Source organism: Aethalodelphis obliquidens, unplaced genomic scaffold (assembly GCF_003676395.1).
Source record: "Aethalodelphis obliquidens isolate GAN/ISIS:26980383/991018 unplaced genomic scaffold, ASM367639v1 scaffold41, whole genome shotgun sequence".
Lineage (NCBI taxonomy): Eukaryota > Metazoa > Chordata > Mammalia > Artiodactyla > Delphinidae > Aethalodelphis > Aethalodelphis obliquidens.
In genome coordinates this window covers 17,119,582-17,141,039 of record NW_020837985.1, presented here as the reverse complement: position 1 = coordinate 17,141,039, position 21,458 = coordinate 17,119,582, and the positions used below count along the sequence as shown (strand labels likewise).

General features: G+C 62.9%; 2 protein-coding genes and 1 long non-coding RNA gene across 6 annotated transcripts; 1 reads left to right on the top strand and 2 right to left on the bottom strand.

The window, feature by feature from the left end:
• Nucleotides 1-4,679: 4,679 nt before the first annotated feature.
• Nucleotides 4,680-11,438, bottom strand: LOC113633783 (uncharacterized). The gene is made up of 3 exons (XR_003438332.1): nt 11,342-11,438; nt 6,697-8,136; nt 4,680-5,514 (listed from the first exon to the last, which is right to left on the bottom strand). It is a non-coding gene; the product is annotated as an uncharacterized LOC113633783 (long non-coding RNA).
• OPLAH (5-oxoprolinase, ATP-hydrolysing) lies at nt 9,023-18,789 on the top strand. 4 transcript variants are annotated; one of them, XM_027132131.1, is made up of 27 exons: nt 9,023-9,242; nt 9,700-9,923; nt 9,998-10,189; nt 10,691-10,790; nt 10,871-10,994; nt 11,080-11,275; nt 11,356-11,521; nt 11,630-11,768; nt 11,867-11,934; nt 12,062-12,327; nt 12,424-12,536; nt 12,629-12,799; nt 12,948-13,085; nt 13,177-13,315; nt 13,437-13,549; nt 13,736-13,887; nt 14,361-14,521; nt 14,600-14,701; nt 14,773-14,947; nt 16,565-16,749; nt 16,873-17,019; nt 17,104-17,238; nt 17,399-17,548; nt 17,673-17,830; nt 17,923-18,083; nt 18,238-18,335; nt 18,578-18,789. In XM_027132131.1, exons 1-27 carry the CDS (start codon nt 9,089-9,091, stop codon nt 18,722-18,724), a joined length of 4,074 nt encoding a protein of 1,357 aa, XP_026987932.1. In that variant the 5' UTR covers nt 9,023-9,088; the 3' UTR covers nt 18,725-18,789. The 4 variants fall into 4 exon arrangements, with proteins under 4 accessions (XP_026987932.1, XP_026987935.1, XP_026987934.1 ...); XM_027132133.1 differs by having other exon boundaries at nt 9,137-9,242; nt 9,657-9,923; XM_027132132.1 differs by lacking the exon at nt 9,023-9,242 and having other exon boundaries at nt 9,342-9,923.
• Nucleotides 18,740-21,453, bottom strand: LOC113633700 (uncharacterized). Its single transcript, XM_027132069.1, has 6 exons — nt 21,447-21,453; nt 20,890-21,302; nt 19,914-20,064; nt 19,496-19,637; nt 19,214-19,274; nt 18,740-19,135 (listed from the first exon to the last, which is right to left on the bottom strand). Exons 1-6 carry the CDS (start codon nt 21,451-21,453, stop codon nt 19,007-19,009), a joined length of 903 nt encoding a protein of 300 aa, XP_026987870.1. The 3' UTR covers nt 18,740-19,006.
• Between the last annotated feature and the right edge of the window lie 5 nt (nt 21,454-21,458).

Sequence of the window (21,458 nt, the reverse complement as noted above, 5' to 3'; positions counted from 1 at the left end):
GTCGGGGAGGGCCCTGGTCCAGTCAGTTGTGGGAAATGAAGCAAGATGGTTGGCCAGAGGAAAAGAAAGACCTGGAAAAACTGCCCCTATAGAAATGATTTAACTGCCTCTTAGGTGTGCTCATTAGGGAGGACACCCACACATCTTCTTCCCTGGGTGTGTAACTTTGCTTTGCTTCTCTCTTACACAAACTGCTTCTCTGTGCACTCTCCCACACGTGCTGTGCTTCTAATAAACTCTGTGTTTTATAGCCTTAGTCTATTTATCTATTTATTTATTTATTTGGCTGCGTTGGGTCTTTGTTGCTGCGCGCTGGCGTTCTCTAGTTGTGGTTACTCTTCGTTGCGGTGCGCGGGCTTCTCATTGCGGTGGCTTCTCTTGCTGAGGAGCTCGGACTCTAGGTGTGCGGGCTCAGTAGTTGTGGCTCGCGGGCTCTAGAGCACAGGCTCAGTAGCTGTTGCTCCGCAGCATGTGGGATCTTCCTGGACCAGGGATTGAATGTGTCCCCTGCATTGGCAGGTGGATTCTTAACCACTGTGCCACCAGGGAAATCCTGCATGGTGTTCTAAGACCTAGCCTCAGAAGTCACGTAGTGGCACTCTCGCCAAATTCTGGGTCAAGGCAGTCACAGAGGTCTGCCAGGCTCAAGGGGAGGGGACATGCCCTCCCCACCCACCCCCCCACCGCCATAGAAGCAGTTCAATGTCAAGCCATGAGAAGAGCAGGTGGAATGGACATACTGTGGTGGGCTTGGGCCTAAGTCCTAGACAAAGCGTCCCCTCCAAGGCGGTGGTCTCCTAGAATACTGGGGCATGAGACCCTGCCACTGTGCCTGGTCGAAGGCCGTGAATGATGGCCGTCATTCTCTGCCACTAGCCATCCTCCATCCCCTCACCCTCGACTCTTCAGCTGGACTGAGCAGGCCTTCTTCCCTCAGCAGTGTGGGCTCTTACTCTTCCAGTTCTTACTAGGTCAAGATTGCTGTAGTACATTGCCGCAGGTGGAAGCCCCCCGGGTGCCCCGCCCTCATTTCATGGTTGGCCCTAGCAGCTCAGGATAATTAGGATAATGTTGGTTCTGGGCCTAAGGAGCCCAGAGTGACTGCGGGGTGGCTTTTCCTTCCAGATCAGTGCTAACCTTACTGTGTCCCCTTGTGGAAGTGTCCCCCCACCCCAGGAACTAAGATCTCCAACCTGGCAGCATCTCTGGTTTAGGGTATGGGCTGTTCAGGAATGAGAACCCCTTGGTTCTCTGGCCCTTGTGTTCTAGCCATAGGGTACACACATGGGTGGATTCACATTTGGGGCCTAAAGCTAATACAAATTTGGGAGCTGTGTTGAGGATCCCCAAGACCAGCCCTGGATTCAGTGATTGACTAGGACTCATAGAATTCAGCACATACAGTTGTACTCATGACCACGATTCAAGGGAGAGAATGTTAATCAAAATCAGCAAAGGGAAAAGGCTGGTGGGGCAAAGTAAGAGCAAACCAGGCCCCAGCTTCCAGAGTCTTCTCCTTGAGAAATCGCTCAGGACACACTCCATCCCCCCGGGAACAAGGTGCAACAATGTGTGTGAAATGCTGGCCACCAGCGAAGCTCACTGGAGACTCAGGGCCTACAGCTTTCATAGGGAGCTGGTCACGGTCATGTAGGCACGCCTGCCTGGTATGTACCCAGAGTCCTGGGACGAAAGCAGGAGTTTAGCATAAACCATATTTGTTTGTACAAAGAGTTTAGGTTCAGTGAGCCACTCTTATTGGGGAATGGTAGGAACCCTTCTGAAACCTAGGTTCCCAGACGCCACAGCTCTGCAAACATCGTCTGAAGGAGAGCAGCCTCAGGGCCCTCTTTAAGAAACAGAGGACAGGGATTTCCCTGGCGGTCCAGTGGTTAAGACTCCATGCTCCCAATGCAGGGGGCCCAGGTTCGATCCCTGGTGAGGGAACTAGATCCCGCATGCCACAGCTAAAGATCCCACATGCCACAATGAAGATCCCGTGTGCCGCAACTAATTTTATTAATAAATAAATAAACTTTTTTTTAAAAAAGAAACAGAACAAAATCATATATACAAAATTAAGTGAACAGAGTGAGGAAAGAAATCCCAACGTGCAACACACAGAAAACAAACATAATGTCATCAATTAACTTCCTGACATATTTCTAATGTTTCCCCTGTGCTTTTCAGATGCAAAATCTGTCACCTCTTAAGATGATGACACTTTCATGATGTCACCTTCTGTATATGGAGAGAGGATAATTTAGTCTCCCCTCTAACATGCTTAATCAAAGTTTATTTAATATATTTATTTATTTTGGCTGCGCCGTGTCTTCGTTGTGGCACACGGGATCTTTTTAGTTGCAGCATGCGGGCTTCTTAGTTGCAGCATACTGACTTCTTAGTTGCAGCATGCATGCGGGATCTAGTTCCCCGACCAGGGATCGAACCTGGGCCCCCTGCACTGGGAGTGCAGAGTCTTACCCTCTGGACCACCAAGGAAGTCCCATCAAAGTTTATTTTTATAACTTACAGCTTAGGAGAAAAGTTGTTTTCAGGTAACAGCACCTTTAGCTAATATTGTGTACATTTTTAGAATTATTAAATTTGAGAAAACCTCTATCAAATTTCTTTTACGTATGAGCCCTAAGATTTCAGGGCCTTTGGGGGCTCTTGTCTGTGACTAACTTAGATGGTTTTCGAATTGACGACACTCTTCAGCCAATTGCATTAGCTTGACGTGTAGTGACACACAGCACACAGGCGGGTGTGTTCCTGGCGGCCACTTCTCCACCAGAATGACAGCAATAACTGCACTACATCAGGGAGTGAATGTTCCCCCCAGAACCACACTAAAGCCCTCCCGACTCAGCCTCCCTGAGTGGAGCCCACGAGGCCCCCCCCCATTCAGTGCAGCAGGGGAGGAAATGACCCAAAGCGGGTGGCAGTGGGAAGAGACAGCATTAACCGACTGTGATTAAATTATGTACTTTGCAAATTTTACAAAATGTGCGACCCTGTGAACACTTTGCTGGGGCCCTGGCCTGGAAGAGTCCCGAGTTGAGCCTCATGACCTCGCAGTGAATCTGTCCCCAGACCCCAGACCCCTTAGGCAGCACAGACGCATCTCAGCAGCGTCCCATCCCAGGAGGGGTCGACAGCCAGTTGGAAGCACGGCAGGGCCTTCAACAGACGGTCTCCATTCCGTTAGGCTGGTGGGGAACCTGGGAAGACCAGCGAGTCCCGGGGTCACGAGCTCATTGCCGTGGGCCATCGGCTCTCAGATGGGTCCTTGGTGTGCATCCCCATCCAGCGGGAGGTAAGGCACTTGGTAAGCCTGGGGTGAAGGTGCTGGGAGAGGAGCTGTCAGGGAGGCAAAGCCGTGTCCAGAACAGGGGTTGGTTTGGGGCAGAATAACTGCCCCTCCAGGTGGAAGGGGTGCGAGTGAGGTTGTGGGTCTCTGCTGCCCCAGGTGGGGTATTTGCAGTGGCAGAGGGGCCTGCCACCGCCTGCCACTACAGCCACCCCTCTCACGGGCCTTTGTGTAAGCGAAGCTTTGATGTCTCTGTCTACGAATCCAAGACCTGGCCCTTCAAGGGCAGTGACTGCTGCGTGCCTCTCCTGTGCAGCCATCACCCTGTCCTGTTTCTCTGCACGTCTCAGGGTGTTTTGCTGAAAGCTGGACGTTTTAGGTGATCTGTTGTAGTAACTCTGGGTCACGTTTAGCTGGCCCCTCCTTGGGCTTGTTGCTGTTGCTGTTAATTAGTCCAGTGGCTTGTCTTTAGCAGTTCTGTGAAGTCTGTTCCTCCACAGTGTGCAGCTTCTGACATCACTCCTCAGGCCCCCTCCCCCCTCCTTTTTTTTTTTAATAAATATATTTATTTATTTATTTCTGGCTGCGTTGGGTCTTCATTGCTGCGCGCGGGCTTTCTCTAGTTGCGGCGAGCGGGGGCTACTCTTGGTTGCGCTGCGTGGGCTTCTCATTACGGTGGCTTCTCTTGTTGCAGAGGACGGGCTCTAGGCGCGCGGGCTTCAGTAGTTGTGGCACACAGGCTCTAGAGCGCAGGCTCAGCAGTTGTGGCACATGGGCTTAGTTGCCCCCCGGCACGTGGGATCTTCCCAGACCAGGGCTCGAACCCGTGTCCCCTGCATTGGCAGGCGGATTCTTAACCACTGTGCCACTGGAGAAGTCCCCCCCCTTCTTATAGTTAAGCCTGGCTGCCCAGAAGTTGCGTCTGAGTCAACATAGCTTAGGGTTCAGCCACCGACTGGGCACAGGTTGTGCTTCAGCTCCCAAGCCAGTGACGTGCTGCCCTTTGCTGATGAATCAGGTTGCGGTTGAGGAACACTTTCAAGTCTGCCCCACGTCCAGCCATTGTAACAGGCTGAAGAATAGCCAGGTCCTAATTCCCAAAGACTGTGAATGTCACTTTCAGTGGCAAAAGGAACTTTGCACGTATGATTAAGCTAAGGGTCTTGAGAAGGAGGGAGTGTCCTAGAGTATCCAGGTGGGCCCTACATGTAATCATGAGTATCCTTTTAAGGTGGGAGCAGAGGGGCATTTGGTTGCAGAAGCAGAGGAGGAGGAGAGGTGGCCTTGGAGGCAGATTGGAGTGATGCAGCCACAAGCCGGGGAGCGCCGACTGCTGGCCGCAGCGAGGAACAAACTCCCCCCCCCCACCCCCGGACCCTCCAGAAGGAACCGTCCTGGCTGACATCTTGAGTTTAGCCCAGATGACTCCGTTTGGACTTCCGGCCGTTAGAACTGGAAGAGAATAAATGTCTGTTGTTCTAAGCCTTCGGATTTGTGGTAACGTGTTCGAGCTTTTTTTGGGGGGGGGGCTGCTCAGTGCAGCATGTGGGATCTTAGCTCCCCGACCAGGGATTGAACCCATGCCCTCTGCATTGGAAGCAGGGAGTCTTAACCACTGGACTGCCAGGAAAGTCCTGTTTGAGCTCCTTAATAATTTCTCACCACTAGGATCTCCACCATCCTCCCCAACACCACACTCAGCGTCCGAGGAGCTGCTCAGCTACGCTGTGGAGCCACTCGCCCTTCCGTCTCACTCCCTCACCGCTGGCTGGGGTCTGGGGGAGCTGGGGCGGGTGGGAGCCTGCCCCTCCCAGAGATACCCCTGACCCGCGGGTGTTGCGGGGGAGGCCTCGTCTTCTCAGTTCGTCTCTCCCAGTTTCCTCTGCCCTCGGCTGGAGCCAAGCCCAGGGCGCCCCGTGCTCTTGGCCACAGCCTCTCGGAGCCCAGCTGTCATGATGCAGAGCAGGGTGGGGAGGGGCAGGTCCCGCTCTTCTTACCAAGAAGTAGACCTCCACGAATGACTGCTGCACGCCCAGAGTGACAGTCTCCAGAGTGACAGGGTCACTCCTGGAACTCCTGCCCCTGCCAGGCCTCTCAAGGTCACGGCTCGGCACAGGAACACTGTCACTTCCACCACGTTCTTCCAGTCAAAATAAGGCAGAAAGCCAGGTCAGAGTCCAAGGACTGAGAACTGGACGCACCTGTTGAGGGGAGACAGCACGTGCACCTACAGTGGCAGCAGTGGTCGGCAGCCCTCTGCACCCCAGGGGAGGCCACTGCCCGCTCCTCCAGCGAGGAACGAGGGGCTGCTTCTGCCAGGAAGGGGCTCGTGGGAGTTTGGCAGCCAAAGATCCAAGTGTATCCGCTCCAAGTTCCCATCCCAGGTCTCAAGGCTGACTCTGCCCCGGGACAGTGCACATGCCATTTCCTTTGCAACCCAGCTACTTGTATAATCAGCTCCTCTGTTTCCTTCAACACAGGAGGCTGTGCTAGCTTCCACTGCTATGGAATAGGTTGCCCCAAATGCAGTGGCTTAAAACTACATCCACTTGTAAACTCACAGCTCTGCAGGTCACAAGTCTGGGTGCAACATGGCTGCATTTGGGCAACCGGACTAGAATGACTATTTCGTGTGACTTCCTTTCAGCTTGAAGAACTTTCTTTAGTATTTCTTGTAAGGTAGGTCCGCTAACAATAGATTCTCTCTTTGTTTATTTTGGACTTTCTTTATTTCACCTGAATTTACAAAAGATCATTTTCCAAAATATTGGATTCTTGCTTGAGCTTTTTAGTAATTTGAGTTTATCATCCCATTGTCTCCTGGCCTCCATTGTTTCTGATGAGAAGTTAGGTGTAAATCTTATGGTATTCTCTTACATGTGATGAGTTATTTTTATCTTGTGGCTTTTGAAGTTTTCTCTTTGTCTTTCAAGATTTTGGCTATGACATATCAGGTTCTAGGGCCTGCCCACATGTCCTGCCTCATGGCCCCCCAGCAGTGGAGAATCTCCCTTGCGTGAATCTCTCTGGAGCTTTGCATCCTTCCTCCAGGAAGAAAGCCGTCCTTATGTGGGATCTCCTGATTAAGCCAGGTCTGCCCAGGATAATATCCCTTTATACCTCAGCTGTGTCATAACACAATCATGGGTGTAAAAGCCATTCTACTCACAGTACTGGAATTATGCAGGGCGCGTGTGCCAGGGCAGGAAAACTTGGGGGCCTTCTTAGAATTCTGCCTACCACAGTCTACCCTCTGGCCTCCAGAGAGCGTCTGAGCTGGAAGTTGACTGCCCTGAGCCTGTCGTCGTTTGGGGGTAAGATCTCTAGTTCTGCATAAACACTCTACTTCATAACCCTTAGAATGAGGATTATTTCCCACTTACAGAAACCATTAAAATTGACATCACTTCCATCGAGATTAAGTGTGGCTGCTCCCCAGTCTCCCGGAAACTGCTCTCAGGACTGTCCCCCCATGCTCAGCACTGGCGAGAACTTCCTGCCAGCGTGTCACCCTGGAGCAGTGGGGAAATGACATGCAAATCCCAGGAAAACTACTGGTTAACAACTGGAAACAGCAGACCCGCAAAAAGGAAACGACGATGTGAAACAAACAATAATCATGATGGAAGAAATGACACAAAATAATGCCAACTGCACAGAGCCGTCCCATTGGAAACCAGACTGGGCGAAGGAAAGAAGTCCTTTATATGATCTCAAGTGTAAACCCAGTTGTCCTTGAGGCGGCCCCCCTGCCCCCAGGAACCTGCTGTCCTCAACGTCTCCTGGGGCCTCCCTGCTCCCTGCCCTCCGCGCCCATGCCCTGAGGTGTGGCCCTGAATGTGGTGCCTCGTCCTCCCTGTGACAGTGACACTCCCTACCACCCCAGCAGCAGGACCACTTTGCCTCCAGCCTTGCCCTGAGGTGCTCCGTTGGCTCACCCCACGCCCCCAAGCTCTGACCCACCTTCGCCTCCACAGTCCAGCTCCCCCTTGCTGTTGGGCCAGAGATGCCCCCTCCCTCAGGGCAGCTCAAACATCCACTCTCCCGACCCCTTCAGAGGCTGTGCTGGCCACGACCGCCTCTGGGACTGTGCCCAGTCAGCCAGCCCCACAACATGGCACGAGCAGCTGGTGGCCAGTGGGTGGCCAGATGGGTGGGGAAGGATGCCTGAATCTCGCAGCCCTCTACCTGCAACACCGCCATCCTGGGCTAGGATGCAGAAGCTTCTGTCCTCCAGGAGGAGCTTCCTAGGGGGACTCCAGGCCTGAAGCAGGTCTGGGCTCCTCTAGCCATTCAACCCTCAGGGGGCCAGAGGTCAGAGGTTAAGTTTGCCCTGCTCCAGGTGCTCTGAAGCCCTGGAATGCGGCTGAGGGGCAGTGCTGACCTCACAATGGCAGGGTCTGCTGCCCCTGGCCAGCCCGCCAGCTGCCGGCAGCTGCCGCCCACCGCTGCCAGGCATGTCCCTCCTCAGCAGCTACGAGGGCCTGCAGCAGGAGATCCAGCGGCTGGCACAGGAGAACCAAGAGCTGCGGCGGCTCGTGCAGCTCATCCAGGAGAACGAGGAGCTGAAGCTGGTGCTCAGGAACCGGGGCATCGGCCTGAGCTTCTGCAGCTCCGGGCTCCTGGCCGAGGTGACCGCCAGCCCCCGCCTGCCCCGGCGCAGAACCATCAACTTCAGGGATGCTGAAAGAGGTGCGTGGGCCAGGGCCGTGGGGGTCTCCTCAGGGACCCGCAGGCTGCACTCACCGAGCCGTGCAGGACAGCGAAAAGTGGGAGAAATCCCTGCTCCCGTGCAGCCGTGTTCTGTCAGGTGCTGACAGGTGCTGTGGAGGAAGGGGCGAGGAATGGAGTCGGGGGGCTCTTCTAGGGGTGCAGCGGCGAGAGGGTGACATCTCTGAGTGACCTCAGAGCAGCGCTAGACTGAAGTGAGGGAGCCGTGAGGCTGCCCTTTAATGCCCCATCATACAGAGGATGTGAGGCGGCCAGAGGCCACCAGTCCGTGGGGAGCCCTGCTGCAGCCTGGGTTGCAGCCCAGACCCTGTGCTCTCACAGCAGTCAACCTCCCTCTCTCCTCTTGGGACCAAGCAGACTTCAAGGGCCAGCAAGGCTCAAGGAAGCGGTAGAGTCTGGGGTGGGATGGGGCCAGGGCACGGACCGTGTCCCTGCCTGTCTGGCCACCTGTCTGCCTGGCCCATGAGGTGAGGTGGCCCCTTCACCAGCTGTTCCTCTGCTTGGGAAGCCCCCTATCCCCCACCGTTCCTTTGCGGCCCCTCACAGCTCCAGCCCACCTCAGGCCTGGGCAGGCACCCGGGCAGCTTTCAGCTCGCCGGGAAACGGGCCAGGGAAGGGCAGCCACCCGCCCCGTGGTCCCGAGACTGACCACAGCGTCTGGCGATATCAGCCCGAGCGTCGCGCGGTCGGCCTGGGAGGGCGGCGTGGAGGGCCCCCAGCCCACAGCGCCTGGCGCGCCCACGGAGAGTGAGGGGTTTCTCCAGGACGCCCCCCTGCCCCCCCGCCGCGGGTCGGGCCACTCAATTCTGCCCTCCCGCGTCACCCATCCCCCACCCCGGGCCGCCACAACCGCCGCACGCTGCGGGGCGCGGTCCGAGGTCGTCTGCGCTCCGCCTGCTCCACCTGGAGGAGGGCACCCGGGGCGCCCGCGCTCAGCGAGCTCCGGACCGGCGCAGGGCCGGGCGGCCGCAGAGCCCAGGTGCCCGGGGGCCGGGCCGCGGGGTGGGGCCGCGCCGGCACGGCGCCGCCCCGCCGGGGATCTGGATGGAGACGCCTGCCGCCCGCGGCTCCGGGACACCCGAGCCTGACGCAACCGGAGAGCCCGGCGGGCCCCGCTTCCGGGCTGGGGGAGGGCGCGGGCAGGGCCCAGAGCGAGTGCGGCCGAACGGACGGCGAGCGACCGGAGCCGACAGGCCAGGTGGGCGCCGCGCCAGGATCCTCCCCGCTCCCCCGTCCGCACCCCCGGCCCCACTCGCCCCCACCGCCCGCTCCCCTTCGCCTCCCGGCCCCGCCCCGTCGTCTGCGCAGGCTCCGCCCCGTCCCCGTGTCCCGCTCGGCCTCTGCTCCAAGGTCGAGCCTTTGGGAAGTGGGCCTTTTCTCACCAGCCCCCAACCCACGTGCCTCTTCGTGCTTAAGGGCCCAGAAACCCCAGCCCGAGGGCTCCCGCCGCGCCTCCTCCTTTGAAAGGCCTGCTCCAGGCCCTGGGGTCCCTTGCAACCCTGCGCACTGGAACTGGGGAGTGGGGGTCATGAGGCCCTGCAGGACTTGCCCAGCTCTGGCTCCACCCAGGGCCCCTCATGGGCGTGGAACCCCTGTCTTCTCCCCATCCCAGGATGCCCCCCAGGCCTCCCTGCTGACCCACTGCCTCTGTCCAGTGCTCCCAGGACTGCCGGCTGAAGAGTCGCTGCTGGACTCCAGCCCCACCACCATGGGCAGCCCGGAGGGGCGCTTCCACTTTGCCATTGACCGCGGAGGCACCTTCACAGATGTCTTTGCCCAGTGCCCAGGGGGGCACGTGAGGGTCTTAAAGCTGCTCTCAGAAGACCCTGCCAACTATGTGGACGCACCCACCGAGGGCATCCGCCGCATCCTGGAGCAGGTGGCCAGGGCAGAGTGGTGGGGTGGGGAGGGACTTGGGGCCAGAGGCCTGATGGCTGACCACGTGGTTCCCAGGAGGGGGGCATGCTGTTGCCGCGGGACCGGCCGCTGGACACCAGTCGCATCGCCAGCATCCGCATGGGCACCACGGTAGCCACCAACGCGCTGCTGGAACGGTGCGGGGAGCGGGTGGCACTGCTGGTGACTCGCGGCTTCCGAGACCTGCTGCATGTGGGCACCCAGGCCCGTGAAGACCTCTTTGACCTGGTGAGTTCATCACGCCAGCAGGTGGCCAGCTCTGCAGCACATGTTTTCCTGGAGTGCTGTGGCCCCGCAGGGAGGGCGGTCCTTGGAAGGGTCAGTGCCAGCCCAAGGCCACCAGCTGATAGAGAGGAGGTTCCGGGCACTCGTAGTGGGATGCTGCGTCCCCCTAGCCCTGACTGGTCACGTGTTGTCCTATGCCTGTCTGCCGCTCCGCCCAGTCTTGGACCCTGACCCTCACCCCCACGGTTGGGCTCTGGGAAGGAGCTGCCTTTGTGGGGGTGGGGCAGTTGGCTGCACTCAGAGGCCTGGGGGCAGAGAGCCGCCCCCCGGGGGGGCCTTCCTGGGGCCACCCGCTCTGACTGTGTCACCCTGTCTCACTGTGTCTCCTGGGCCTGTGGACTGGCCTGTTGGGACACATCTGCTCGCCTTCATTGCCCCACCCGTGCAGGGCCCCAGCAGGGACCCTCAGGCCTGGGACTCCTCTGAGCCTCTGCCTACCCTCAGGCCGTGCCCATGCCCGAGATGCTGTACGAGGAGGTGCTGGAAGTGGACGAGCGTGTGGTGCTGTATCGAGAGGAGCCAGGTGCTGGGATGCCCGTGAAAGGTACGGATGCCCGAGTGTTGGGGCGCAGGGCAGCAGGCCCAGATGGGCCTTTGACGGGGCAGCGGCGGGCTTCCCTGCAGGCCGCACAGGGGACCTGCTGGAGGTGCAGCAGCCTGTGGACCTGGGGGGCCTGCGAGGGAAGCTGGAGGGGCTCCTGTCCCGAGGCATCCGCAGCCTGGCCGTGGTGCTCATGCACTCATACACGTGAGTGTGGGCTGGCTGGGGGTGCGGGCGGCAGGTGGGCCAGCGGGTGGGCAGGTAGCTCAGCGGCACTCGGACGCCATCGTAGGTGGGCCCAGCACGAGCAGCAGGTGGGCGCCCTGGCCCGCGAGCTGGGCTTCACACACGTGTCACTGTCCTCGGAGGCCATGCCCATGGTGCGCATCGTGCCCCGGGGGCACACTGCCTGCGCCGACGCCTACCTCACACCCACCATCCAGCGCTACGTGCAGGGCTTCCGCCGTGGCTTCCAGGGTCAGCTCAAGGTGAGGCCCCCCGCCGGCCCGCCCTGGCCACCCCCGCCCTGCGCCGCCCCGCCCCTCACTGCCCACCTGCCTGCCCACAGGACGTGCAGGTGCTGTTCATGCGCTCCGATGGTGGCCTGGCGCCCATGGACTCCTTCAGTGGCTCCCGCGCTGTGCTCTCGGGCCCTGCTGGGGGCGTCGTTGGGTACTCAGCCACCACCTACCGGGTGGAGGGTGGCCATCCTGTCATCGGCTTTGACATGGGAGGTATGAGGGCCTGAGGGGGGGGGTCCGGGGGAGCCTCAGATGCCGGGCTGGGCAATGTCAGGCATCCAGGTCTGTGGGATGACCCCTCATCACCCCGTCTCCCACCAGGCACGTCTACCGACGTGAGCCGCTATGCTGGCGAATTTGAACACGTCTTCGAGGCCAGCACAGCTGGTGTCACCCTCCAGGCCCCCCAGCTGGACATCAACACCGTGGCAGCTGGTGGGGGCTCCCGCCTCTTCTTCAGGTCAGCCCCATCCCGCACCTGGGCGGACCCCCAGCCCTGCCTCCCAGCCCTGCCTCCCAGCCCACCTCCACCTCCACCTCCAATTCCCCTCTCCAAAGGTCAGGCCTCTTCGTGGTGGGGCCAGAGTCTGCAGGAGCCCACCCTGGCCCCGCCTGCTACCGCAAAGGTAAGAGCTGGCACGTGCTCTGCCAGTCCCCTTCCCACACGGCCCAGGCCCAGCGACCCCTCCAGCCCCACCCCCACTGCCCGCTCCCGGCGCTCACCTCCAGCCCCACACCGTGCACACCTCCCAGGAGGCCCTGTGACCGTGACGGATGCTAATCTGGTCCTGGGTCGCCTGCTGCCTGCCTCCTTCCCCCGCATTTTTGGGCCGGGAGAGGACCAGCCACTGTCCCCGGAGGCGTCCCGAAAGGCCCTGGAGGCTGTAGCCACCGAGGTCAACAGCTTCCTGACCAACGGGCCTTGTCCGGCCTCCCCACTGAGCCTGGAGGAGGTGGCCATGGGGTTTGTGCGTGTGGCCAACGAGGCCATGTGCCGGCCCATCCGTGCGCTCACGCAGGTACAGCCGCCTTTCCCCTCGCCCAGGGGTGGGGGACAGGATGGGGGAGGGCCGGGCGGGGCAGGGTAGGCCACTGATCCCCTTCTGGCTCCCCAGGCGCGAGGCCACGACCCCTCGGCCCACGTGCTGGCTTGCTTTGGGGGAGCTGGTGGGCAGCACGCTTGCGCCATCGCCCGGGCCCTGGGCATGGACACCGTGCACATTCATAGGTGTGTCTGGGTGTGGTGCGTGTGTCCTGGGGCCGGGGGGGCCACTGTGGGAGGCACCCCACCCTTTCGCTGTGCGGTCCCTGTCCCCCTAGGCATAGTGGGCTGCTGTCAGCACTGGGGCTGGCCCTGGCAGACGTGGTACACGAGGCACAGGAGCCCTGCTCCCTGCCCTACGCGCCCGAGACCTTTGTGCAGCTGGACCAGAGGCTGAGCCGCCTGGAGGAGCAGTGCGTGGATGCCTTGCGGGCCCAGGGCTTCCCCAGGTGGGGCTCCGGGGGCTGCCGGGCCAGGTGGAGGGCCTGCCGCACCCGAGCCGCTGCACTTGGGGCCTCTTCGGCGGCAGTCAGGGAGGGGTGGCCTGGGTGTCCTCAAGGGTACCCAGTGCGAGTGCCCTGCCTGTCGCCGCTGCAGGGCTCAGATCAGCACCGAGAGCTTCCTGCACCTGCGCTACCAGGGCACGGACTGCGCCCTGATGGTGTCCGCCCACCAGCACCCGGCCACGGCCCACTCACCCCGAGCGGGCGACTTCGGGGCAGGCTTCGTCGAGAGGTATGTGAGCTCCGCGTCTTGGGAGCCCTGGCTGGCGTCCGCTGGCCTGGCTGCCCGCCCTGATGGCTCTCCGGGACCTCCGGGTGTGCAGGTACATGAGGGAGTTTGGCTTCATCATCCCTGAGCGGCCAGTGGTGGTGGACGACGTGCGGGTGAGGGGCACTGGCCGCAGTGGCCTTCGCCTCGAGTACGTCCCGAAAGCCCAGAGTGGGCCTCCCCGGGTAGACAAGGTTGGTGGCCCTGCCTGTGCCCGTCCACCCACACCCACTGGGACACGGGGACAGGTGTGGAGGGGGAGACGCAGGGAGGGCACCGGCCCTAGGAACTTCGCTCACCTGACGCCCTCCTCAGACGACCCGTTGCTACTTCGAGGGGGGCTACCAGGAGACCCCCGTGTACCTGTTGGGCGAGCTGGGCGCTGGGCACAAGCTGCAGGGGCCCTGCCTCCTCATTGACAGCAACAGGTGGGCTGAGGGCCGGGGCCACGGCTGCCGGGGCTGGGGTGACCCGTGGGGCCCAGGCTGCAGGAGCCTGAAGGGCTCTCGGGTTCCTTCCTGGTTGGGCTGCTTCTGGGCCTGGGCACGTGGGGTCCCTGCTTGGGAGGGGTGTGTGGCCTGGCTCCTGCAGCCCCTTTGCTGCCCTGCCCGCAGTACCATCCTGGTGGAGCCAGCCTGCCAGGCGGAGGTGACTGAGACTGGGGACATCCGCATCTCCGTGGGGGCTGAGGCCCCCGGCACGGTGGGTGCCCAGCTCGACCCCATCCACCTGTCCATCTTCTCCCATCGCTTCATGAGCATTGCTGGTGAGTGGCTTCCACCATCCTGCTCCCCCGCCCCGCTCCCTGCAGTGCACCAGGCAGGGGTGTGCGGAGAGAAAGCGTGACCCGGGGGAAGGGGCGGAAGCGGAAGGCGTCCTGCGGTGGCGCAGGCCCTGGGCAGGGTGGGCGCTCTTCTCCTCCCGGCACCGCGTGGTCTGGGCTCCGCACGGTGAACCCAGGCTCCGAAGCCCGTGCCCCGCACCAGTTTCTTAATGTGCGAAGCAGGGCGTAGGGTTGATGGTGGCGCTGGGCAGGGCTGGGGAGGAAGGGAGTGCCCTTCACGAGTAAGATGTGGCTTGGCCATGGCTTCGCAGTGTCTGGGTGGACCATCGCCCGCTTCGGGTCCTGGGTCCGGGACTCAGAGGCCTTGAAGGCGGTGGGCCCTGCCTCTCCGTACCCCGGGGATGCGCTGTGGATGGGGTGGGGCCAGCGGGCATCTGGTCACTCTGTGTCCCCAGAGCAGATGGGCCGCATCCTGCAGCGCACGGCCATCTCCACCAACATCAAGGAGCGCCTGGACTTCTCCTGCGCCCTCTTTGGGCCCGACGGGGGGCTGGTCTCCAACGCCCCTCACATCCCTGTGCACCTGGGTGCCATGCAGGAGACGGTGCAGTTCCAGGTTCGGCGGGCCCCTCTCCCTGCCCCCCACCCCTTGCACCGGCCCCCTCCCCACTCTGCACCTGTCTCCTGGCTTCAGATCCAGCACGTGGGGGCTGACCTCCATCCCGGCGACGTTCTGCTGAGCAACCACCCCTGCGCGGGGGGCAGCCACCTGCCAGACCTGACCGTCATCACACCGGTGAGGGTCGCTGCCCAGGTACCTCGGGTGGTAGGGCCGCCGGCGCCCCTGACCGTTGCCCTCACCCCTAGGTGTTTTGGCCGGGTCAGACGCGGCCTGTGTTCTACGTGGCCAGCCGTGGGCACCACGCGGACATTGGGGGCATCACACCGGGCTCCATGCCCCCCCACTCCACCACCCTGCAGCAGGAGGGCGCCATCTTTCTGTCCTTCAGACTCGTCCAGGCGGGTGTCTTCCAGGAGGAGGGTGAGTGGGAACGGATCTGGGGTGGGGCTGAAACACCTGGCCGCTTCGTGCAGCCAGGCTGGGCCGGACACGGGGATGCAGCCCCCGCTGCCCCCCTCCCCCCTGGCCTAGGCCAGCCTCCAGGCTGAGGGAGCTGGTCGGTGACCCCCCAGGGTGGTTGCAGATCGCCTCTCAGAGGTGATCAGACGAGCTGAGCTGAGTTCTGCCTGGGTCCAAGGAGGCCTGGAAGGTTTGGGGGTGGGGAGCTGGCCAGGACACCCAAGGGATTGGGTGCAGGAGGGGGAGGAGCCTATTTTAAGGTGGGCGGCTGCTGGTGGCGTTTATGATTTGCACTGGGTTTGCACTGGGTCTGGGGACTGCAGAGACACGGCGGCACCAGCGGCCAGGGGCTGCAGGCTCTCGGGGCCTGGGTCAGTCACTGGGCAGCCGTGAAGGACTTCAGCTGGGCCTGAGCTGCCTGTGCACCGGGCAAGCCCCTGCCTGTGTGCAGGGCGCGTGGAGGCTCCTGCAGGCCAGGCAGGGGGCGTGGGGGGGGCAGCCGCTCTCGCCCTCGAAGATGCTGAGCCTCAAGCTGGGAGGCAACGGTGAGGGGGTTTTGGAGGTCAGGGTTGGTAAGTGGTGGGACTTGGGCAGCGGGGAGGGAATCAAGTTTGGACAGCTGTAGGATGGAGGTCCTGGCACTGCAGTTGCCAGGAAGGTGGGACAGAGACTGCAGTGGCACCTGGGGGTCAGGGACAGCTGGTGTGAGAGCCCACGGGGCATCCCAGAGTGAGAACAGGTGATGTGGGCAGGGTGGAAGGTGGGGTAACAGAGCCATGGGCTGTTGTGGGTGCTGAGAACACGAACAGAGTGACTGAGGCCTGGCTGCTCCCTTGGTCAGTATGGGGTGGGGGCAGAGGGTAGGGGTCACCGAGGGACCTGTGCAGGCATGTCTGGCAGAGGACCCAGTGGCCAGGGAGCCTGAGAGGACCCTGATCCAGACTCAGGAGGGGAGCTTGCCCGAAGCAGGGAGTGGTCCACGGGGCCAGAACCCGTACTGCTGCCCGAGGTGGACGCCTTGTCCAGATCTTTTGGGGGCGGTGGCGGGGCGCACAGGCAGCCATGCTGGCGCTCTTTCAAAACGACTGGCTGTGGCGGTGAGTTCGGGGCCCCAGGGCTGAGGGCAGTGTGAGTGTGGGAGGGTTAAGGGAAGTGGTTTTTCCTGCTGGGAGAGGGGAGGGGTGCCCAGAAAAGGCTGGAGAGTGTGAGCCAGGTGGTGGGGAGGTAGGGCAGGAGAAATGAAGGAGGGAGGAGAGTTTGCTGAGGGAACCTTCCCCCTGCCCTGCCCCCTCCCTCGGGTACCTCCAGCCCACGTGAGATCATGGTCACGGTCAAAGCTGCTTGTCCCATCCTAGGGTGCCCTGGGGCATTGTGGTGTGGGAAGAAGGTTCAGTAGCTGATGGGGGGAAGCTGGGGATTTTCAGGAACCTGGAAGAGCCAGCAGGGTAGTGGGGAGCCAGTGATGGGCCAACACGTGGTCCCCGCAAGTGCCCCAGCAGAGAAGTACAGCAGGTGTGGAGCAGGGCACCAGGTGGCCCTGGGACTTTGAGTGGCTCAGTGGCGATCCCATCCATTCAGCGGTAACTGAAGCCCTGCGGGCACCAGGCAACATTCCAGGCTGCAGCGGAACACGGAACCTGCACGACAACCTGTCAGATCTGCGTGCCCAGGTGGCAGCCAACCAGAAGGGCATCCAGCTGGTGGGCGAGCTCATTGGGCAGTACGGCCTGGATGTGGTACAGGCCTACATGGGCCACATTCAGGTGGGCCGGGGGGAAGGAGCAAGCCGGCAGCTCTGTGCCTGCCCCAGGCAGGTGGACGGAGGTGGGGGGCACCTGGCCTACCTGGAAGGTGGCGCGGCCGTTACTGAACATACTCTCCACCAGGCGAACGCTGAGCTAGCTGTGCGAGACATGCTTCGGGCCTTTGGAACCTCCCGGCAGGCCCAGGGCCTGCCCCTGGAGGTGTCTGCAGAGGACCACATGGACGACGGTTCTCCCATCCGACTCCGAGTGCAGATCGACGTGAGTGAGGTCCGTCTTGGGAGGAAGGGCCTCCCCGGGCGTCGGGGCCGTGGCCGCCCGCTGCTGACGTCTCCCCTCCTCCCTGGCGGGCAGGGTAGCGCGGTGTTCGATTTCAGCGGCACGGGGCCCGAGGTGTTGGGCAACCTCAACGCGCCTCGGGCCATCACGCTGTCTGCGCTCATCTACTGCCTTCGCTGTCTGGTCGGCCGCGACATCCCGCTCAACCAGGTGTGCAAGGGTGTGCTGCGCACACGGACAGCAGGTCAACCCCAAGCCCCACGTCACCCTGAGGGAGCCTGGGGCTAGGTCAGCCCAAGGTCGGACTGATCCAAGGACGCGTGTGGTGTACCTCCCAACTCTTCTTGAGCGCTGGCCCCTCTCCCCACAGGGCTGCCTGGCACCGGTGCATGTTGTGATCCCTAAGGGCTCCATCCTGGACCCGTCCCCAGAGGCGGCGGTGGTGGGCGGCAACGTGCTTACGTCGCAGCGGGTGGTGGACGTCATCCTGGGGGCCTTCGGGGCCTGCGCTGCTTCCCAGGTGTGGTGGGCCGGTGGGCACAGCTCTGGGGCTGCTGGGGGCGGGGGGAGGGAGGGCTGCAGGCTGCAACCGGCCGAGAGGCGACGCGCCCCCAGCCAGTGCAGCGGCCATTTGTCCCCGCCAGGGCTGCATGAACAACGTGACCTTGGGCAACGCCCACATGGGCTACTACGAGACGGTGGCGGGCGGCGCGGGCGCGGGCCCCGGCTGGCATGGGCGCAGCGGTGTGCACAGCCACATGACCAACACACGGATCACCGACCCCGAGATCCTGGAGAGCAGGTGAGCGCTGCAGGAAGGGGTGGGGCTGAGGAGCCGGGCCTGGGGTGGAGCGGGGGCGGGGCAGGCTGGGCTGAGACCCTGGCCCCGCGCAGGTACCCAGTTATCCTGCGCCGCTTTGAACTGAGACTGGGGTCTGGGGGGCGCGGCCGCTTCCGGGGCGGCGATGGTGTTATCCGCGAGCTGCTTTTTCGTGAGGAGGCGCTACTGTCAGTGCTGACCGAGCGCCGCGCTTTCCAGCCTTATGGCCTTATGGGTAAGTGGCTCCCTTCCCCTCTCCCCCCAGCCCATCACGGCCATCAGTTCCCCACCCACCTCCTGTCCCATCTACCCCCCTATTCCCCCACCAACTCCCCACGCCTCTCACTTCCTTGCCTCCTGGGCCACCCCTACCTTGCCTCTTCTTGCAGGGGGTGAGCCCGGAACTCGTGGCCTAAACCTACTGATCCGGAAGGGCGGCCGGACAGTGAATCTGGGTGGGAAGACCTCAGTGCTCGTGTCCCCGGGGGTAAGGACTGCGGTGTGGCCTGTCCCATCCCCGCCCCCACCCCCAGCTGCCCTCATCCCACAGAGTGAATGGAGTTGCACAGATAACTAGAGACGGAGTTTAATTTGGCTCCTGAAGGATGGGGGCTGCAGACTCTGGGGTCCCAGCTGGCTGCTGTGGCTGCACTGCCCTGCCGGGGATGGGATGGCGGCAGGAGACAGGCAGAGCCCATCCCCACACTGAACCTCCCCTCTGCCCCACAGGATGTGTTCTGTCTCCACACGCCAGGCGGCGGGGGCTATGGGGACCCAGAGGACCCCGCCCCTCTGCCGGCGTCGCTCCTGCAGCCCCTAGCCTTCCCTGAGCGGGGCAGCGTCTATGAGTACCGCAGGGCCCAGGAGACTGTGTGAGGGAGGGCCCCGCACAATAAAGATTCCTGAAGTCGTCCTGTTCCAGTGGCGGCTGGCCAGGCTCACGTTCTGTGTCCCTGTCTGTCTTTCCACCCGTGCTGGCACCTGTCTCCTCCGTACCTGCCTTAGGAGGGCTTGCAAGTCCCACCGCCAGGTGGTCCGTAAGCCCCACCAGGGCGGTGCTGAATGTCACCCGTTCTACCTCTTGGGGGCAGGAGTCAGGTTGAGGGGTCGCCCCAGCGCCAGCAGGCCCAGCACCCTGAGCTCTGGCACGTACTGGGCTCAGAACGCCTCCGGGTCCTCCTCGGTAGGTGACGTAGTCCAGGCGCTGGCCCGCCAGTGCTCAGCCGGGCGGCCTCCCCTGGGAGGGCCTGCCAGGGAGTGGCGGCGCCCTTCCTCCTTTCCAAGGCCCTGAGGGGGGTGGCAGTGTCACCAAGGTCAGGGCATCCCTCCTTCCGGGCGTTGCCTGGCCCCCAGGTAGCCACTCACCTCAGCATCTCCGCGGGGCAGGCCACGGAGTGGCGGAGATTGCAGGATCTCAGCAGCGTTCCTGGGGAGGGCGGAGGACGGTGGGGAGAGGCGGTATCAGTGGGAGCCTGGCCCGCGAGCCCGCCCTAGGTCCGTCCGCCCCCAACCCCGGCGCGTCCCCGGCCGGCGGCGGTCCCGGAAGCGGCTGAACAGCTGGTGCCGCTGCTCCCGCGCGTGGGCTGCGGAGAGGCCGGCGCTCGGTGGGCGGGGCCGCCCGCCCGCCCCGCTGCAGCCTTTTCTCACCTAAGCGCGCAGTTGTCGAAGTTGTGGTCACCCAGGCGCACACTGAAGGCCACGGCCTCGTCACTTTGGCGGCTCTCAACCTCGGACAGCTCGGCCCAGTCCAGCAACAGCGTCAGCTGTGTGCGGCGCAGGAGCCCGTCCTCTGCGGGGCGGGGTGGGTTGGAGGAGAGGGACGGGGAGGGAAGGAAGGCTCAGTCCGAGGTGCCATTCTGCCTCCTGGACACCCAGCTGCGCCCGCGCCTTCCCCCGCCCCGCCCGGTCCCGATCTGTGAGCCCACCAGCACTCGAAGGGACTGGCGGCGCCTGGGGCAGTGAATAAACGGTGGGGGGAGGGGAGGTGCAGACAAGGATTGGGACTCCGCGCAGAGTGAGGGGGGGCGGCCCGCCCACGAGCCTACGAGCAGCCAGTCGGGCTCACCGCTCGGCGAATGCAAATGCGTGCAGTGCAGGAAAGCCCACGATGTGGCGCCCGTCCGGGATGCCCAGCTGCGCTTGGGGACCTTCGCGCGTTCGACCCCATGCCCCGCCCCCTTCCGGGTTCCGGATCGCCGCGGCCGGTGGGCGGACACCTGTGAAGAAAGTAGTCACTTGGAGACCAGCGCATCCTCGCAACGTGCGTGAGGAAGGACTGGAAATCTGCGCGTAGCAGCGGGTAGCGCGAGGCCAGCAGCAGCCCGCTGCCCAGCAGCTTCAGGTGTAGCCCGGGCTGCAGGCCGAATGTGCCACGTCGTACGACACCGGGCCCAGATTGGGTGCCAGGTGGCTCAGCAGGCGTCGCTCTGCGCGAAGATGGAACACGTCCTGCAGGCACATGAAGTCCAGCCTCGCTGGCACGGCGCCTATCAGCACCCCTCACGGCACCCCTGCACTGGCCAACTGCAGCCGGTAGCCCCATAGGGCGAATGCCGCAGGCCGGCGAGCAGCACGGCGCCCACGGTCTCGGCCCGCCGCTGGTTGTGCGCCAGCCCGTCGGGGAGCAGGCACAGGTTGACGCCGAAGAAGCTGAAGCTGCGCGCGGGGCGCCAGGGCGTGGGGGGCGCCCAGCACTGCGGAGGGGGCTGGTAGCAGAAGGGACGGCGCCAGGCTTGCAGCAGCAGGTCCGGCAGTGCCACAGGCAGGCCGACAAGCAGCAGCAGCGACAGAGCCGCTCCGGCGCCCGCTGCGGCGCTCAGCCAGATCTGGTCGCTCGGGCGTGCGGCCGGCGCCCAGCAGCCCAGCAGCTGGTCCAGGGCCCAGCAGGCCGAGAAACGTAGCGCGCGGGCCAGGCCGGGGAGAGCGTGCAGCACAGGGTGCGGGAAGGGTGAGGGCCGTAGGGCGCAGGGCGTCGGGGGCCAGTCGGGCGGGCATGGCGTGGCGCGCGGGGCTCTTGGTATCAAGTCTCTCCGACGACTCACTGGCTTCCAGCGTGCGAGTCGACTCGTTCGTGCGTGCCCGGGAGCTGCAGGGGAGTCACAGGGGTCAAGGCCACGTGGCACAACTTGTGCGCGGAGGCGGCAAGGCGCTGAGCCCCCGCGAGCCTGGGGGTATGGGCACAGGCGGAGCCACCCGGGAAGCCGCCCTCTCCTCACCCGCGCGGAACCTCGGCGGCGGTTGGAGAACAAAAGGGAAAGCGAAAGAGACCCTAGTCCCGCCCCAGATCCTTCTCGCCCCGCCCTCCCCTGAAAGCCGCAGGAAGAACCCCCAGACCCGCCCGATGGGAGCGACTTCTGGGTGCAGCCCACACCAAGTGGAGCGCGACACTTTTTAATGCGGGCCGGCGCAGCGACAGGGAGTGGAGCGCGATGCGCGCTGCCTCCCCCTCTCCCTCCTCCCGCGAGTCAGAGCGTAATGGCCCCGGCGCTCCCGCTGCCCAGACTGCGGGATCTACCCCACCCCGACCTGCTTCCCCCCAAGTCCGAGGAAGGGGCGGACTCGGAGAGGCCTCACCAGCCACCGGCTCAGCGCCGGGCACCGCCCATAGTGG

Coding starts and splice junctions, on each gene's coding strand:
- OPLAH (XM_027132131.1), top strand. CDS start 9,089: ATGGAGACGCCTGCCGCCCGCGGCTCCGGGACACCCGAGCCTGACGCA. Junction 13,086..13,176: donor GGGGCAGGCTTCGTCGAGAG/GTATGTGAGCTC, acceptor CCGGGTGTGCAG/GTACATGAGGGAGTTTGGCT. Junction 18,336..18,577: donor CAGTGCTCGTGTCCCCGGGG/GTAAGGACTGCG, acceptor TCTGCCCCACAG/GATGTGTTCTGTCTCCACAC.
- LOC113633700 (XM_027132069.1), bottom strand. Junction 20,065..20,889: donor GACTCGCACGCTGGAAGCCA/GTGAGTCGTCGG, acceptor CTTTCTTCACAG/GTGTCCGCCCACCGGCCGCG. Junction 19,136..19,213: donor TGCCCCGCGGAGATGCTGAG/GTGAGTGGCTAC, acceptor CACCCCCCTCAG/GGCCTTGGAAAGGAGGAAGG.